This window comes from Melospiza georgiana, chromosome 10 (assembly GCF_028018845.1).
Source record: "Melospiza georgiana isolate bMelGeo1 chromosome 10, bMelGeo1.pri, whole genome shotgun sequence".
NCBI lineage: Eukaryota > Metazoa > Chordata > Aves > Passeriformes > Passerellidae > Melospiza > Melospiza georgiana.
In genome coordinates this window covers 881,635-899,133 of record NC_080439.1, presented here as the reverse complement: position 1 = coordinate 899,133, position 17,499 = coordinate 881,635, and the positions used below count along the sequence as shown (strand labels likewise).

The 17,499-nt window shown below is 46.1% G+C and overlaps 1 protein-coding gene across 1 annotated transcript; it reads left to right on the top strand.

Annotated features, from left to right (window-relative positions):
* The first annotated feature begins 558 nt into the window (after positions 1-558).
* On the top strand, positions 559-15,794 carry DHX36 (DEAH-box helicase 36). The gene is made up of 25 exons (XM_058030938.1): positions 559-765; positions 1,090-1,211; positions 2,113-2,314; positions 2,989-3,027; positions 3,729-3,899; positions 4,381-4,460; positions 5,319-5,393; positions 5,525-5,691; positions 6,237-6,318; positions 6,783-6,923; positions 7,400-7,502; positions 7,814-7,901; positions 8,737-8,792; positions 8,906-8,970; positions 9,434-9,577; positions 10,061-10,178; positions 10,625-10,723; positions 11,260-11,433; positions 11,713-11,799; positions 12,436-12,519; positions 12,618-12,717; positions 12,803-12,893; positions 13,286-13,406; positions 13,964-14,116; positions 14,752-15,794. The coding sequence occupies exons 1-25, from the start codon at positions 559-561 to the stop codon at positions 14,935-14,937; spliced, it is 2,955 nt and encodes a 984-aa protein (XP_057886921.1). The 3' UTR covers positions 14,938-15,794.
* Positions 15,795-17,499: the final 1,705 nt, after the last annotated feature.

Here is a 17,499-nt window from a genome sequence, read left to right as displayed (position 1 = left end):
GGAAACGAGGGAGCAGCTCCACATGTGGGAGGTTACAGCAGTTTTGATTCACTTGCAGTCCTTGTCAGTATCTAAATCGATATAGTACTAGAAATACTTTTCTAACACCTGGACAGCACTGGCTGCTCTTTGTTTCACGGATTAAATCTGTTTTCTTGTTCATTAGGCCTGAAAGTATACGAATTCAAACACTAAGAAAACGATACAAATTCCCAATTCTGCAACACAGCGGCCGGTTGGGGGACCCGAACCCGGGTCCCGCAGAGCGGGTCAGGGTGAGGACTCGAACCCGGGCCCCCAGGTGGGTTCGGTCGGCTCGGGACCCGAACCCGAGACCCGGGGACTGGGTTAGGTGGGGCCGGGACTCGAACCCTGGGCCCGCGGATGGGTCCGGTAGGGTCGGGACTCGAATCCGGCCTCCGTGCTCTGCAAGGCAGCGGGCGGGCGGGTGGGCGGAAGCACGGCGGCGGATGAGGCGGGCGGTGCCGGCGGATGAGGCGGGGCCGCGCCGGGCCGGGCTGAGCCGCGCCGGGCTGAGCCGCGCCGGCACCCGCGGCCATGAGCTACGAGCAGCGCCGTGACTGGGGCCGCGGTCGCGGCCGGGGCCGGGGCCACGGCAGCGATGGCGGCGCCGCCGCCGCCTCCTCCGCGGCGGGCGGCGGAGGCGGGCGGGGACGGCACCCCAGCCACCTGAAGGGCCGCGAGATCGGGCTGTGGTACGCCCGCAGGCAGGGCCAGAAGAACCGGGACGCCGACCGGCAGCAGGTGAGGGACGCGTTCTGGGGCGAGGGCCTGTGCCTCTCCGCGCAGGCAGAGCCGGAGGTGTCCGGTCGTGCCCGGTCACAGAGGCAGGCCGGTGTGTGAGGGCTGCCGCGGCCGTTGTTTGTGGTGCTCGGAGCCCCTGGTCACAGCAGCGGTGCCCGGAGCCCTGGGCACAGCGGCGGGCCGGTGTGTGAGGGCTGCCGCAGCCGTTGTTTGTGGTGCCCGGAGCCCTGGGCACAGCGGCGGGCCGGTGTGTGAGGGCTGCCGCGGCCGTTTTGGGCTGCTCGGGCTCCCCGCTGATGATGGACCCTGTGCTTTCTGCCCTAGAGAGCTGTGGTGCGCATGGACGAGCGCCGGGAAGAGCAAATCGTGCAGCTGCTGAATTCTGTCCAGACTAAAAACGACAAAGAGCAAGAAGCCATGTCCTGGTGGTCTGGGGATGAAGAAGGGTAAAGAGATATAATTACCAGTTCATTTATTTACTTTGAATTGCACAGACTTTCTACAAGCTGTCAGGAAGATGTGTCAGAAGTGATTTGCCTTTATTGAGTGTACTGGCTCAACAAATACCCTCCAGTTTCTCCACATGTCACATTGTCACACTGAAATGGTTGTAGTCATTGCTGTAAAACTCTTTCATTACTGCTGAGTTTAGGGTGTTGAATTTCTACTTAAACTCATAAAACTTCTAACTCATCTCAAGGCCTACTACAGTAGATGCACGGGACTTTTCAGCTCTCTTGGCCTCTGGAACAACTCTTCCTGAAGTGGATTATGGCTTCTGTTTTGAGTTATTGTGCAGTTTTGGAACGTTTTTGCAGGGTCTGTTCTGGAGTCATTAAGGATTTGCAGGAATAGCTGGAATGGGCCCGTGTGCTGAATGAGGGGATTGGGGCTCCCTTTGCTGTGGGATCCAGTTATGGGGCAGTGGGTCAAGCTGTCCTTTTCTGATGATGCTTTGGGGCTTTTTTTTGGTGCAAAAGAACAAAGTGTGTTTTTTCTTAGATCCTGATGTCAGGTTTTTGGTGGTTGGTAGTTTGAGACTTTATTTTGGTTTAATGATTTTCGCTGCAGTGACAGACCCAGAGCAGCTGGGGCTGCCCCTGGATCCCTGGCAGTGCCCAGGGCTGGGTTGGACATTGGGGTTTGGAGCACCTGGGGCAGTGGGAGGTGCTCCTACCATGGCAGGGTGGTTCTGGGTGAGCTTTGAGGTCCTTCCAACCCAAACCATTCCGTGGTTCTCTGTTCCCATGGACTGTTGGTTCATTAACTGCTGGATGTAATTACCTGCACTCTGCGTGTGGCCAGGCACAGCTGGGGGAATCTGAAGTTCTTGTTCTGTCATTCCAGCCCTGCTCCAGAGCAGCCTGCCAAAGTGAAACCAGATGCTGAGAAAGCTCCTGTGAGACAGATACCAACCTGGGAGAAAACATCCCTGGATTTGGATGTGGAATTCCTCTGTGAAAAAACCGAGCAGGATGCTGATTTAGATGAACAACTTAAAGAAGACTTAATGAAGAAGAGATCTGATCCCAGATATATTGAAATGCAGGTACTTTTCCCTGTGTTAAGTTGAAAAGTTTTAACTGGATTTTTTTAAATTAAGCTAACCTCAAAATGTAATCCCTCATAATTTACTAGAAAGTCGTCATGATGTTACTTTTGCTAAAAATTATCTTTAGAATTCATAAAATTCATACCTATTGATAGAACAGTGGTTAAAAATTGGAAATGACAAATTTCAGAAACAGAATCTGAAATTTGAAGCTGACATGTTGTTCTTTTGGGTAGGTGTCTCTTTCTTTTTTATGGATTGTGTCCCTGCAGTTATGTCTGAAACTAGAAGCACAGCACTGGGCTCTGAAGGAATGGCCTTTTGAAAACAGGGGTTTTGTTTTGAACAGCCATGTACAGAAAATGGTCTTTCCCTGGACACCAGTTCTCTCTTCCATACCAGGCCCTGCTCTTGCACCTGTATATACCTGCCTTGTCGTGTACTTAACTGTTGGGCTGAAATAATTTTTCTAAATTGAATGAAACTGAAACAACACAGGAATTAAAGTTATTTCCCACGGGCCTGTGTTTATACAAGTGTGGCTGAGCAGTTTGTCATTATTTTGTAGTTTAGCCCAAACTAAAGGGTGAAATCTAATAGAGGTGAAATCTGTTCTATTGCTTCAGTGTTGAAAAGATGTTTAAAGAGAAACATTTTTCCTTTTTCCCCAGAGATTCCGAGAGAAGCTGCCCTCATACGGGATGAGAGAGGTGAGTGTGCATTGAGAGAGTCTCTGTGGTGCAGTGCTCCAAAGCAGGGGCTGTTATTAATTGATGTTAATTCTTAGGCTGATATCTCCTGTATGCAGTAGAAATGGAATATTCTGATATTCTGTTTGCTTTTGCAGGCTCAGTGGGTGATCAGTGAGCTCCTTCCTACAGTCCCTCTATTTGTCATAATGTCCTTGCTGTTAGGATTGGTTTCTTTAAATAGTCATACTGCCCTTAACAGTCCTTGGGGAGGGGAGGACGAGGCTGGGAAAGTGTTCCTCTTGGTACAAGAAATGTTAAAATATTGTGCTGAAAACCTTTAGTTTGTGCAGGCTTGGAGTCCCACAGGGCAAACTCTTGTGTTCAGCCACCAGAGATCTACAGGAGCAAAGCAGGAAGCAGAAAGGTTAAAAATGTATTTCAGGCTTTCATTTTAGTTCTTCTATGTTGCTTTCATTCAGGATCTAAAGCATTTAAAGCTAGTGTTGAGGTTGGGCATGCCTTAGACCCTACACATGTGAAGTGCAAATGTACAGAAATGGCTTCTGTGAGATTTAACATTTTTGGTAGCATGACAGGAGGCAGCTGAGCACGTTGATACTTTGCTCAGAGTTCAGCCCACAGGAGCAGGGAATTGTCAGAATCCTCCACAGTGTGTTTGCAGCAGCAGAGCAGTAACAGCTGTGTCTCTGTGTGGCCAGGAGCTGGTGAAGCTGATCAACAGCAACCGCGTGACGGTGATCAGCGGCGAGACGGGCTGCGGCAAGACCACGCAGGTGACACAGTTCATCCTGGACGACCACATCGAGCGTGGCCTGGGCTCCACCTGCAGGATCGTGTGCACACAGCCCCGCAGGATCAGTGCCATCTCTGTGAGTGCCCCTGCCCAGGCTGCTGCAAGTAACGGTGCTGGGAACCTGCGCTGACTGGCTGTTCACAGGGTTCAGTGTCTGTGGAGCACTGGCACTGCAGCCTCCTTCTTCCCTGGCTTTAGTCATGGGGTACCTCTGTGGGTTTAATGGATTTGGGCAGTGCAAATGCCCACTAAGATAAAAACTAATGCAGTGTCGGGCCCTCTAGAGGTGTGTTAATGAGCAGGAAAGAATCTGGCTTTCAAATGCTCAGTAGTTACTCTCCTTGGTAGTTCAGTGTCAGATGGCCAAGCTCTGAAACGGGAATGGGCTGCTAATGCCCTGTGTTCCTAGAGAGTCTTGTCCCTGGGTTGCTGCTCTCATGGGAGGAGAAAAGGTGTTCTTCAGGGCATTTCTTAATTTACAAACCTCTCAGAACCAGGTGTTCCTACTGGTGAGCAGCTCAGTCAGAGATCAGCCTGATTTTCTTTGTCCCCCTCAGGTGGCTGAGAGAGTGGCTGCTGAGAGGGCAGAGAGCTGTGGCAACGGCAGGAGCACGGGGTACCAGATCCGCCTGCAGAGGTGAGCAGCTCCATGGCAAGGGTCTCTTGTTATCCAAAGGAGACAATTTGAAAAGTACTTCTAAAAAGAAAGAACTGCTTTCCTGCTGGTGTTTTCCCCTGAAGGAATTCCTGCGAGGAAGGGATAAGGTTTTTGAATTTTAGGAAGAGGTTTGAGTGCATTTACTATCTTTTATGTGACAGTGACTATTCTAAGTTAGGTTTTGTCTAATAAGTCCCGTTTTCAGCTCTTGTAAACGGTTCTGCTGTGGGCAGAAATAAAACTGATGTCCATAATCAAGGAATTTCAAGAAAAAATGAAAATGCTCCAAACCATATTTCTGTGGAAAGCTGTGCATTTGCTACACATATTTATGGACCAATTCCCTGGGACCATGTAATAGGTGCAGTGACAGAAGCTTGCAGAGCAAAAGCTTTTACGTTTGTAGTTGGCTATAATTGAAAAATCTGAAGTGGTACCAGCACGTAAGGGAACCCATTTGTTGAAGCAAAACTGCTGGTGAGAGAGGAGAGCTGAGCCCTCCCAGCATTTTACCTGGGGTTTATAGAATCTCTGCTATTCCTCTTTGCTGCCAGTGCTGTGCATGTGAGTGCCCTCTGAGCTGCAGGAAGTGGGGATCAGCACCTTGGTGTGCAGGGGATAGCACGGGGTGCCTGGAAGCCAGGGCCTCTCCCTGCTCCATTCCCTAGCCACAGAGGTGATGCAGCAGTGGCCCAATTGTGCTGTGAGGGAGGGAGGCAGTGAGGCACATTGCATCATGTCTGCAATGGCACCTGCAGCTGGGGTTTAAGGTTTTACAGCATTTTGTTAAATACAGAGGGAAACTGAGGAGTTCTTATTTTATTGTGTCTCTTTCAGCCGCTTGCCAAGGAAACAAGGTTCCATTTTGTACTGTACCACGGGAATTGTCCTGCAGTGGCTCCAGTCAGATAAGTAAGAGCTCCTGTTTAATGAGACACTGAATGCAATTATGGAATGAGTCCTGAGCTGTTCCAAACAGTCATGGCTCTGCTTTTTATTTTTTCTAAAAGCAAAAGTTTAACTTCTTCCCCTTCTCTTTTTAGGCACTTGTCCAGCATCAGTCATGTAGTTCTTGATGAAATCCATGAAAGAAATCTTCAATCGGATGTTTTAATGAGCATTATTAAAGATCTTCTGAATGTTCGGCAGGATCTGAAAGTCATACTGATGAGTGCTACTTTAAATGCAGAGAAGTTTTCCGAGTACTTTGGTAGGTGAAATGCTTCCTAGAAATGTTCTTCTTAAGTAATTTAGGCTTCTAAAAGTATAGTGCAGTTCTTGAATGATAGCATTGATTTGTATCAAAGGAAGAAATTACTTCAGTTTTACAAATACCCGCCAGCTGCTGGACATGCAGTTTCTCTCAGTTTTATCTCATTGCTTCTGGTTTTGCTTTTCAGACACATTATGGAAACAGAATCCACAGAGTATTTTCCTAGTAAATATTTACCACGTTTAGCATTCTTGCTCTGAGGGGGCAAGCAGATTGAACTTTGTGTTGTTCAGTCTCACAGCTTTTTCCAGTAGCTGGAACCAGTTGAACATCGTGGTGTGCAGAATACTGCCTGCTGCCTGTCCTTTTTTTATTCAGCAGCCTTACTTGGGGGTGAATGTGACATCTTCCCTGGCAACTGGAAATGTCCTGTAGACATGACAGCCATATTGCAGAACTAGTGAGGAATGTTTATTGCTTCTGTTCTTTCAGTGCAGTATTTCATCAGTGGTTTTAAAACTGAGTTCTGCCTCCCTCCACAGACCATTGCCCGATGATTCACATCCCTGGGTTCACTTTCCCAGTGGTGGAATATCTGCTTGAAGATGTCATTGAGAAGTTGAGGCAAGTGTTTTTTCTGAACATCATTTCAGAGAGTATTTGGGTGGGGGCTTAGCCTAGTGTATGTATGTTCAAAGATTAACTTGGCATAAAGAAGAGTTGCCTGTATTTTTCAACAGTAAACCTCCTAAGGGGGGCCTTGTACAGTAATTACAGGTTACCCAATATTCCACAGTTACCTGGGAATATTGGCTTGAGGGGGAGAACAGTTTCTCTGTTGCTGTGGTGAATTTTCAGGTCTCTAAATTAAGCTAGTCTTTCTTGCTGTTCACTTTTTTCCCCTATGTGTTCTCTTACTTAGTAGGGCTGGTCCCTGCTTTTGTAAGATTTCTGTCAGAAGAGAAACTGAAGATTCTTACACATGATTTAGCTAAAGCACAGCATATTGTCCATGGTTTGAGAACTGTGCAGCTGCTGTAAATTCCCTCAGTTTCAAATGGAATTGTGTCTGCTCCTGCTGTGCACAGGTACACCCCGGAGAAGACGGACCGCCGGCTGCACTGGAGGAGGGGCTTCATGCAGGGCCACATGAGCAGGCCAGAGAAGGAGGAGAAGGAGGAGATCTACAGGCAGCAGTGGCCAGGCTACCTAAGGCAGCTGCAGGGCAGGTTGGGCTCAAGTTTCTCTTCTGCTTCCAGTTTACAGGCAGCTCTGAAGTGACAACCATAAATTAGTGCTGTGTTGTGTTGCTGGGCTTTAGGAACAGTGGGATAGCGGCTGCTGTGGAAAATGGTGATGGAATTATCTGTACAGTTGGCTGGCAGCTAGTGAAGTGCTTTAGAGACAGCAGGATTAGCTCCCTTTGCCTCTGACTTGTTCAAGTTTCAGTTCATTACCTAAATACAAATTGTCAGTCCCTGGCTCATCAATGAGAAGGAGGGAGGTCATGCAAGTGCTTCAAAACAGTTCAGTCATGACATGGTAATTCCTCAGCAGTTCTGAACTGACAATAATCACACTGAACTAAATGTGGAGAGCCCTTTGGAGGTGCAGGAATTGCTCAGAGAACTGAGCTGATTGCAGGTGGGTTCATGGCTGGGTGGCTCACTCAGAGCTTTACATGTCTGTGCTTTCCCTGCTGCAGGTATTCAGCAAGCACAATCAGTGCCTTGGAAATGATGGATGATGACAAGGTGGACCTGGACCTTATAGCAGCACTGATCAGACACATTGTGCTGGAAGAGGAGGTACAGTGGGACTGAGCTGGGGGCAGTGCCAGAGCTGGCAGTGGCTTTGGCTGGTCACACAGAAAGAAGTTTTTGTTTCATCTTCCAAGTAATTGAACAATTTTGAACTACTTTTATGTTCAGATAAATACATGGAGGTAGCTCTTTTCTAGAAAAAAAAAAAAAAACCCTTGACAGACTGTACCAGGCTGGGTCAGTGAGGTTTCACATCTCACATGCCCACCATATGTCAGTGTGCAAGGAGCTGGCTCTCTGTGCAGTGTGTGATGTGTTCTGACCTCTCTTCCCTTCACTGCCTCTTTTCCCCGTAGGATGGTGCAATTCTGGTGTTTCTGCCAGGCTGGGATAACATCAGCACTTTGCATGAGCTCTTGATGTCTCAAGTCATGTTTAAGTCAGGTAAAACCCAAACTCTCTGTGGGACTTCTGGCAGTGGCACTGGGGGCAGACTCCTTTTGCATGGGGTTGCTGCAGTTGGGCTGGATTCATTTTTTCCCTTGTCTCCTCTCCAGAGTGTTCAGCAGTTTTTGTGTGTCTGGTGTCCTTTCCTCTGCTAACAACAACTCATTTTCCTCAGTGTGGGAGTGACAATCTGAAAAACAACGTGACCTGCATCTTCTTGCTCTTGTCCTTTCCTGCAGCTGGGAGAGCTCCCATCCAAAACTGAACTCCATTCTGTGTGTGCTTCCTCTGTGCTTCATCCTTGAGCAGCTTCCCCTGCTTTGCTGATCGTTCCCTTAAATCCTGTTGATTTGAGAATTTCTTACAAACCCTCAAGTACTTTGTGCCTGTCTGACACACTTTAACTTGTCCTTTTGCATCTCTCATATTTCCATCTCACCTGTCTTAGCTGGGCTCTTGGCTGTTCAGATGGTGACTTGCAGTGTGGTTGTGTACATTCCATAGATGCAGAATTCCAGTTCATTGGCAGATTGAGTGTCAGTTTGTGTATTATTTAATAACTTCAGAATTTAAAAAGGAAGTCTGAATTACTATACATAACTTCACATATTGTCTTAACTCTTCATGTTATAGCATTGTAAAAAAGGCCTTTATACCTTTTCACTTTAGAATTTGCTGTTATGATACAAATACCTGTGATCTCAGAGCAAGAAGCAGTAGCCTGACTTGCGGCCTATTTTCTCTGTTCTGCATGGTTGATTTAATAGATTTTCCTGTAAAATTGGAAGTTTCTGTGCTTACACCATATCTTCTACTGATTTTTAACTTTCAGATAGGTTTATTATCATCCCTTTGCATTCACTGATGCCTACTGTTAACCAGACTCAGGTATGCTTCTCTTTTATTGCAATTTTTCACAACTACAAGAAAAAAAAAAAAAAAAAGAATGAAGCACATGTTTGCTTTTGGCAAAGACATAAATGGGCCCTGGATAATTACAGGTGTTCAAGAAGACCCCGCCAGGAGTCAGGAAAATTGTGATTGCAACCAACATTGCAGAAACCAGGTAAGTGCCTGGCTGCCCAGAGCCAGGAAAGCTATGTGTTTAACAAAATAAATGGAAGTGATGATTTAAAGTATGAGCCTCTTTGGTGTTCCTGAAAATATGTTTGTGTTTGTGCCATTAGTTTAGAAATATTTATAGACTAAACAGAGTTTTCCTATAATTGTTTTAAACAATCCAGCCAACTCTGTTGTTTTGAACAGTTAAACTACAGGAATACTAAACAATTGCTAGAATGATTTGTACAGGATAATCTGAGCTGCCTGTCCTCTGTTCAGAGTCCAAGTGGGAACTTCTGCCAGACCAAGGAGAATAAATCAGTAACATAGTTCTTAATGAAATTCCAAAGGCAGATTTTTTTAATTGCTGACTCTGTTTGGGAGGGAATAAAGAGAGGCCAAAGCCAATCCTAGGTCACACTTGCAAAGGTGAAAAGTTGCTTTTTTTTCCTCTTTTTTTCCAACAGCATCACGATTGATGACGTGGTGTTCGTTATAGATGGGGGGAAAATAAAGGAGACTCACTTTGACACCCAGAACAACATCAGCACCATGGCTGCAGAGTGGGTCAGCAAAGCCAATGCCAAGCAGAGGAAGGGTCGAGCAGGAAGGTAGGAACAGGGGGTGCTTAGGGAAGTTTGGGGCTGTTGAGTTTCCCACAGTGCTGAAGGTTCTTTATTATTTGCATGTGCTGGCACAGCTGGCTCTTGTTCCTGGGCAGGGAATGATTTCCTTTCCTAGGAAGCTGAATTGACTTGTGCTGTGTTTAACTCCACAGTTTCCCTCCTATAGAAGAGTGTCCTGCATTTTGTTGTAATTTTTGTCATTGCCCTCACACCTGATTTATGAGGCTGATACAGTAAAGTGGAAATGGTGTAAAAATTAATTTCTGTGTTCTCTATGCCTCTTTCCTGCTGATGGGTCTTCAGAAGACTGAAGTGGGTTTTACAATTGAATGCACTTCAGTTCTAATTCCTGGAGGAGTTTTGGGAAGCTCTTTGTAAGAAATAGACCCATAATGTATCAGTTTCATTGGTTTAAAATACCCAACAAATGCCCAAACCCATAAGAATGGTTTCTTTAAATCATTGCAGGGTTCAGCCAGGCCACTGTTACCATCTGTACAACGGGCTGCGTGCCAGCCTGCTGGATGATTATCAGTTACCAGAGATCCTGAGGACACCCTTGGAAGAACTCTGCTTACAAATCAAGGTAAAGGCAGGAATCTTCAAAAATATTTATTACCTATTTTTCCATTGGGATAAATGGTGAGAGAATAAGTTAATCCAACTGTGAGCCTAGAGTTGTTCATCCAAAACAGTGAGAATGCCAGTGAGTAAATTTATACGATCTCTTAAAAGAATTTTACTACAAAGTCGTTTTAGAACTGGTGTGAATTTCCTTTTTGGCAGTTTGCATTGAATTCCGTATGAAAGCAGAAGGATTGCCATGTGTAAGTGAACTGAATGAAGAATAGATTCTTCTGCTGCAAATTCCATCACTAGTACATTTTTTTGTCCTTAGTTCTTAACCCAAGAAAGTCTAACTGGGGCTGTGAATTACTCACACTACTTCAATGAGTGTGGTTACTGCTAACCAGTTTTAGACAACCATCTTTCTCCAGCTGCTGTTGGCTTTTGTTGTGATTTTTCTTTCAGATCCTGAGGCTTGGTGGAATTGCCTATTTTCTGAGCAAACTGATGGACCCCCCCTCTCGTGATGCTGTGATGTTGGCCATAAATCACCTCATGGAGCTGGTAAAGTGTTGCTTCATCTGTTCAGAGCCGTGGCACTGTGGGTGTCACCAGGCAGGGGTGCCTGCGCAGCTCTGGGCATTGCAGCCCCTTCCCCTGGCACAGAGCCTGGGTGGACCCTCGCTGCACAGAGGGGACATTGCACACAATCCATGGTGCTTGGGGCCCTGCAGAGTGCTGCAGAGGGACTTTGTGAAGGACTCCAGACACACACGTGGCCCTGCACTTCGGGGACTGCCTCCTCTGTGCCCTGCTGCCTCCCTGCCTTCCTGCTGCCGGTGGGTCAGTGAGGAGCTGGAGGCAAACGAGCACGTGGGAGGAGCACCTGGTGTCATTGTTCCCTTGGCTGCTGGGGCAGGAGAGGTTCATGGCACATTTGTTCTGCTGACTCCTTGCTCTGGTGGTATTTGTACAGATGAGTTGTAGCCATAGATAGGAACAGCTGGTTTGGGTATTAGTGGGGGGTACCTGTGTACCAAGGAAATGCTCCCCATTTCATATGGTGTGTGTTTCTTTCCTCTCTGCCCTTGTGCTGGCAGAATGCTCTGGACAGGCAGGAGGAGCTGACTCCCCTGGGTGTGCACCTGGCACGGCTGCCCGTGGAGCCACACATTGGGAAGATGATCCTGTTTGGAGCCTTGTTCTGCTGCCTGGACCCCGTGCTGACCATTGCAGCCAGCCTCAGCTTCAAGGACCCTTTTGTCATCCCTCTGGTAAAGTCTCACAGACCAGTTACCTGTGGGAATTTAAGAATCTCAGGAGGATGCTGGGAGGTGTTATAGTTTAAGAGCACTTTCATTAGTGTCATGGTAATTACATTTTTACTAGTGAGTTGCCTTTGCATACTATGAATTATCATTTTTCCTGTGGAATGTTTGAAATACCTATAATTTTCATGTGTTACATACAAAGTACTGCTGTACAGATGTACCTGAGTTTGGAGAAGAGAACTGTCATGTCAGTCTAGGTATTATGTAGGTTCTGATTTTTAGGGCAAAGAGAAAATCGCAGATGCAAGAAGAAAGGAGCTGTCAAAGAACTCGAAAAGCGACCATCTGACTGTGGTGAATGCCTTCACTGTAAGCATGTTTTCATGTGGTTTTTTCTTCTAGAATTTTAATTTGAATAATATTAATGATCCTAAGGAAAAAGCTGATCAGCCTATGCTCTGTAGGCTTTCTTGTTTGGCTTCTACAGAAACATGAAACCCAACTGATTTTCACCCTTCTGGTGTTGCATAATCTTGTCTCCAGGCTCAGTAACCTGATTTCTGGAGGACAAGTCTGAAAATGACAAAGGGAACACAGTACTATAGTTACCTTGCTGAAATTGTTCACTCTTGGCCTCTACAAGAGGCTGAAGCCAACTTCAGAGTGTGGGATGTTGTGCTGTACTGTGTTGTGGTGAGGAGAGGAGGAAATAAACGGCCTGGAAAACGCAAGTTACTGCCCAGAACTTTGTTAATTCCATCAAAGGGTGGGTGCTGTGGCAAACAGCCAGGTATCACTGCCCACCAGGGCAAAAGGAAGGCTGTGATTCAGCATGTTGTGCAGTTGTGTTTCTCTGCACTGTGGTGTGTGCACATATACAGAGAGATCAAAGGAGTTGCTTTCTCCCTGGTAGGGAACATGTGACTGATGACCTCCAGTTTTGGCTGTCCTTAAGCCTGTAGTGTTCACTTACAAACCCCTTACACCTCTGGTTTCCATTCCCAGGGCTGGGAAGAGGCTCGGAGTTGTGGTTTCAGGAATGAGAAGGACTATTGCTGGGAGTATTTCCTGTCCTCAAATACCATGCAGGTAACAGCACCTGCCAGGGCCACACAGGATCCTGTGTGTGGGGAAGGGGAGGAGCCTTTGGCACAGCATCATTCTGTGCAATGTTTGTTGTTTCCTAGATGCTGCATAACATGAAAGGGCAGTTTGCTGAGCATCTCCTTGCAGCTGGGTTTGTGAATAGTAGAAACCCCAAGGATCCCAAATCTAACACCAACTCAGGTAACCATGGAGGGAAAGGGAGCATTTATCCCAGCTGAAATCTCAGCTTGCAGAAGTGCCTCACTCACTCTGCTGTCTCCTGCAGGTAATGAGAAGCTGCTCAAAGCAGTCATCTGTGCTGGCCTGTATCCCAAGGTGGCAAAGATCCGGCCCAGCTTCAGCAAAAAGAGAAAAATGTGAGGGTTTGCTTTAAAGTTGGTTTGTATTCAGGGTGTTTTCTGCATGGCATAATTTGGCAAGGTGAAGCAGTGGCTTGAGTGAATGGCATGAATGAATCTCACTTTGGAGTTGGAGTCATGGTTGTGCATTCCTTCCTCTGAGAAGGGTGGGATTGTTGATTTCTTAACATCTGGATTCCTGGTAGCACCTGAACTAACTTGTGTGACCTTCTCAAGCCATGCATGATGTTACAACACCTCAGCAGCACTGCTCTAAAGGGGTTCTACAGCAGCAGGTCAAACACTGTCACTCCTGGTTCTTTGGGAAAAGAGACCCCAGGGATCCTGCTCTGTTGATTTATCACTTCTTGTATTATCTGACTCTTTTTTTTGTTGTTTTTTCTTTGAAGGGTGAAAGTTTGCACCAAGACAGATGGATCAGTCAATATCCATCCCAAATCAGTGAATGTGGAGGAGACAGAGTTCCATTACAACTGGCTGGTGTACCATTTGAAGATGAGGACCAGCAGTGTGAGTCAGAGCTGTGCTTGTGGGGTTCATTTGTTTTATTATCCCCTCTTAATGAGACTGGGTCAGGGTTCAGCCTTTGCTCTGGGGCCTTCCTGTCCGAGGCCATTCCTCGTACACACCAGCAGATTATTTCCTTTGTGATACTGGGGTATTGTACCACAAATAATCAACTTTTGTAGTTTAGTTCTTGGGGGTTTTTTGAGGATTTGGGTTTTTTAAGGTCTGGCAGTAACAGGTGTAAATTCTTTTAGTGTTTTTTTTTTAACTTCAATACAGTCCTAACACTTCTCAATATGCTGATGTTTTTTCCTCTCATTGTTTGGAGCATCTGGTTTCATTTCACCACTGTGTGAAAGACTGAAAGACTTGGGACCATTTTTGCCCTTGTGCAATCTAATTTCGTGTAACTTTTTTTTTAACTGAGTTGCTTCATGCATTCTTTAGAATTTGTGAGTAACTGAGTAAGGATCTTCTGGAAATCTGTAGGAGTCTCATTAAGGATTACTGATGGCACTGGAGATATTTAGAGGGTGATCAGAGAATTCTGTTGTGTGCAGATTTACCTGTATGATTGTACGGAGGTGTCTCCATACTGCCTCTTGTTCTTTGGAGGGGATATATCCATTCAGAAGGATAAGGACCAGGACACCATCGCTGTGGATGAGTGGATTGTCTTCCAGTCTCCAGAAAAAATAGCAAACTTGGTCAAGGTAACTGTTTCAAAATCGTGTACCTGGGAGGCTCAGTGTAACACTGGTTCTGCTTAGGGATCTCTGGATTCGGTATTCCTGTGGGCCTATTGATGTATCACTCAGGGAGATAAATCAATCAGGATGTTTGAAATGCACTCCCAGCAAGCAGTTCTAGCACACAAAGTAAGCAAAAGAGATTTAATTTTGCACAGATGCTGTGGGATGACTTGGTCAGTACAGGAGATATCCACACAGATGTGGAAACAGGTGAGTGGGGCTCCTCAGTTAATAGGAATGGGTTCCATAGAACTGTTTAATATTAGATCCCAAAAATCATACCGGACTATTTTTTTAAATTTTATTTCTATTTTAAACCAGTCTTTTTAATCCTGAGGTAGTTAGCTAAGTGCTGGGTGGGCTGTTAGAGGCTTCACTTCCAGAGGTGGTCACCTCTTATCAAAGAGACTGGGTTTTGAGAGAGTGTTTGATTGTGAAAATAGCAGTGTGGAGATGAACTGAGGGGAGAAGAGCAGGTGTAAAGGTTGGGAGAACAGGGGCCCGAGGCACTGGAACCTCTCTGTTGCTGCTGTGTGTAGCAGTAACACCCATCTCTTGCCTTTTTCCTTCTTTTCCTTTGTTACAACACTTCCCAGAAACTGAGAAAAGAACTGGATGACCTCCTGCAAGAGAAAATAGAGAGCCCCCATCCCGTGGACTGGGATGACATCAAGAGCAGGGACACGGCGGTGCTGACAGCGATCATAGACTTGATCACCACGCAGGAGAACGAGGGCGTGCGGAACTTCGCGCCGCGCTTCCAGGGCGAGCGCTACAGCTGACGCTGGCCGGCCTGGCCTGCTCTGCACGGCAGCTCTTGGGCTGGACAGCGACTGCTGCAGGGGGAGCTGCGGCTTTGCTCGTCCTGAGGGGCAGCCAGTCACCTGGGGATGCTTGGCAGCGTGTGTATGTGCATGTGTTCTGTGCTCCGTGTGGCTTCGTGAGGGACAGAGAGGCAGCTGGTGGATGGTGTAAGGTTCTTGTCCTGCTGTAGCTCTTTTCTTTGGGATTTTTACCCAGCAGGTGACAGATATTTAAAAACCCTGCTAAAATACTGCTTAGTAATACCTAAACTGTTTTGGTTTTTTTTTTTCCTTTAATGGGGTGTGGTGAGTAATTACACTTGCTGTGTTATTCCAGCTGTGCAGCAGTCTGCTCACCAGTATTCCACAGAAGGTAATTACAGCTTAATTTAACTAAACTTGAAAACACTTGTTGAATTTGTACGGTGGGAGGAAACAATCTTCAGAAATTCTTCTCCTTTTCTGCATTTCATCCCATTTAATTAATCTTCCTTTGTTTTCTGTCCCCATCCATCATCACTACTGACTGAAATAGCAGATTGCAGAAAGCATGGGTAGATGAAAGTCATGTTGGGTTATGTGTTAAGGGTTCATTGCATTGGAGGCTTTTTTTTGTTTTTTGTTTTGTATTTTTTTTAAGAAGTTCATGTATGGGTTATAGTATTCCATTACGAGTCTTTTTTCGCAAGTCTTATTTCAACTGTTCTCACTGTTTTGAATGTTCTGTTTTGAATGGTCTCCAGCTATGGGAGATTATTTGAATAACAAAGTTTGTTAAGGATTTTGAGGTTTATCCTTGAGAAGAAAAACCTGGAAATATAACTTTTCTCCCTTCTTTGGTGTTTTTTTGGTTTTCTTTCTTTGCAGACATGACTCTAATCATCAAGTTCAGGGGGATTTATGCTTCATTCTGGGGAAAGCAGAGCAGCTCAAGTGAAACAAGTTGAAGTTAGTGGCTAGGCTGTGCTTTCTGTTGGGTTAACAAGGGATGGAGGGTGCCAAGCTCCTCATTGCCACTGCCAGCTGCACAAAACGTGGTTTAACCTCCTTCCCCAGCACCAACTGACCATTCCACCCTCAGGTGTTCTAAATGAGGGGACAGAGGAGGAGAATCACCCTGCCCTGGGGCTGGGGATGCCAGAGGGAGGCTGAGGAAGGGGAGAAGAGAGGAGGGAGGCTGAGGAAGGGGAGAAGAGCCCCGGTGGCTGCAGGCCTGGTGCATTCTCTGGGGGATCACCACAGCAGGTTGGACCCCCAAGCAGCAGAGGGAACTGAAGACTTTTCCCATCTCCCCCTTAATGGTGCCTCAGCAATGAGATGCTGTCCCAGGCACGGCTCCAAGTCCAACAGGTAAATGGGATCTATGACATGAGGTAGGACACAAGATCGTGCTATTTATCTTTACAGAACAGGAAAATGTAAAATGCCAGTGTTTACTGAAGAGATTTACTTTCTCTGACAAAAATGACATTGTCAACTGGTGGCTTTATAGCATTTAATACAAAATCAAAACTTTTTTTAGTAAGGATTTAAAAGCACTTTATTGATTGTTGTCCTATAAAATCATAGAAGTCTTTTAATTCCTGAAGAACTGTGTCCAACAATAGGAAAAATGAAAAATGTCTTTACAAAACATTACAGCATTTTTTGAAAAACTAGGTATGAAAAATATATACAGTGCATTAAAAAAATCTGAATAAAATTAATGCCTGGATTTATACATTCAGTTATGTGTTAAACATCCACATGTATACAGTAAAATTTGTTAAAACAGTAGCAGTGTTTTTACTATGTTAAATAAGTCTTTGTTCAATTTACAGTTTCTCTCATTACTATTCTATCAGTCCACTTATAAATTAATTTGCAAGGCTGTATAACCACTGTCACACTGTCCAGGTAAGTATTTTTGTACAAAATTACTGCCTTCCTAATGTAGCTTAAGTTATTAGATCTACACATCTTTACAAACAGTTCACTCACCACTGAAATCAGCATCTTACATAAAAACCAGCAGAGGCTGGGGAAGGCAACAGAAGGAAGCCTTGGTAGTACAAGTTGTCCCCTCGTTTCTACACTGCTGAGTCAGCAGCTGGTCCTTAACACAGAGGGTTTTTCTCATCCACATCCACACTCTCCCACCTGTGTGCAGCCACCTGCCCTGAACCCTGCTCAGCCCCGAGTGCGTTTGTTCCCAGAGCAGTGGGTGCAGTTCACGTTCTCATCACCCCTGTTCAGAAGCACTGAGTGAGGCAAGACCTCAGTCAACAGCCGAGGAAGCCATAAACAACTGCCCCACTGCCAGCACTAAATCCCTGTGACTCTGCAGCAAAATACCTGTGCTAGGAGGGAGCAGCAGCACCTGCTCTGCAGAGGGTGGTGCCTTTATCCAGCTTGCAGAAATCCTTTGCCCACAGCAGAACCTGGAGCAGGCTGAGCAGCCTCATGGAGCTGCAGAGTCCTCGTGAGGTGGTGCCAGCTGTGCCTGTGCCAGGCCAGGGCCAGCCCTGGACTTGCCCTGGAGAGGTAGGTCAGCCTTTAGAG

Bases quoted from the DNA above. Each gene is read 5' to 3' on its own strand.
- DHX36 (XM_058030938.1), top strand. From the start codon at position 559: ATGAGCTACGAGCAGCGCCGTGACTGGGGCCGCGGTCGCGGCCGGGGC. The intron at 6,319-6,782 runs GCAAGTGTTTTT...TGCTGTGCACAG, and splicing joins GATGTCATTGAGAAGTTGAG to GTACACCCCGGAGAAGACGG. The intron at 11,434-11,712 runs GTAAAGTCTCAC...TCTGATTTTTAG, and splicing joins ACCCTTTTGTCATCCCTCTG to GGCAAAGAGAAAATCGCAGA.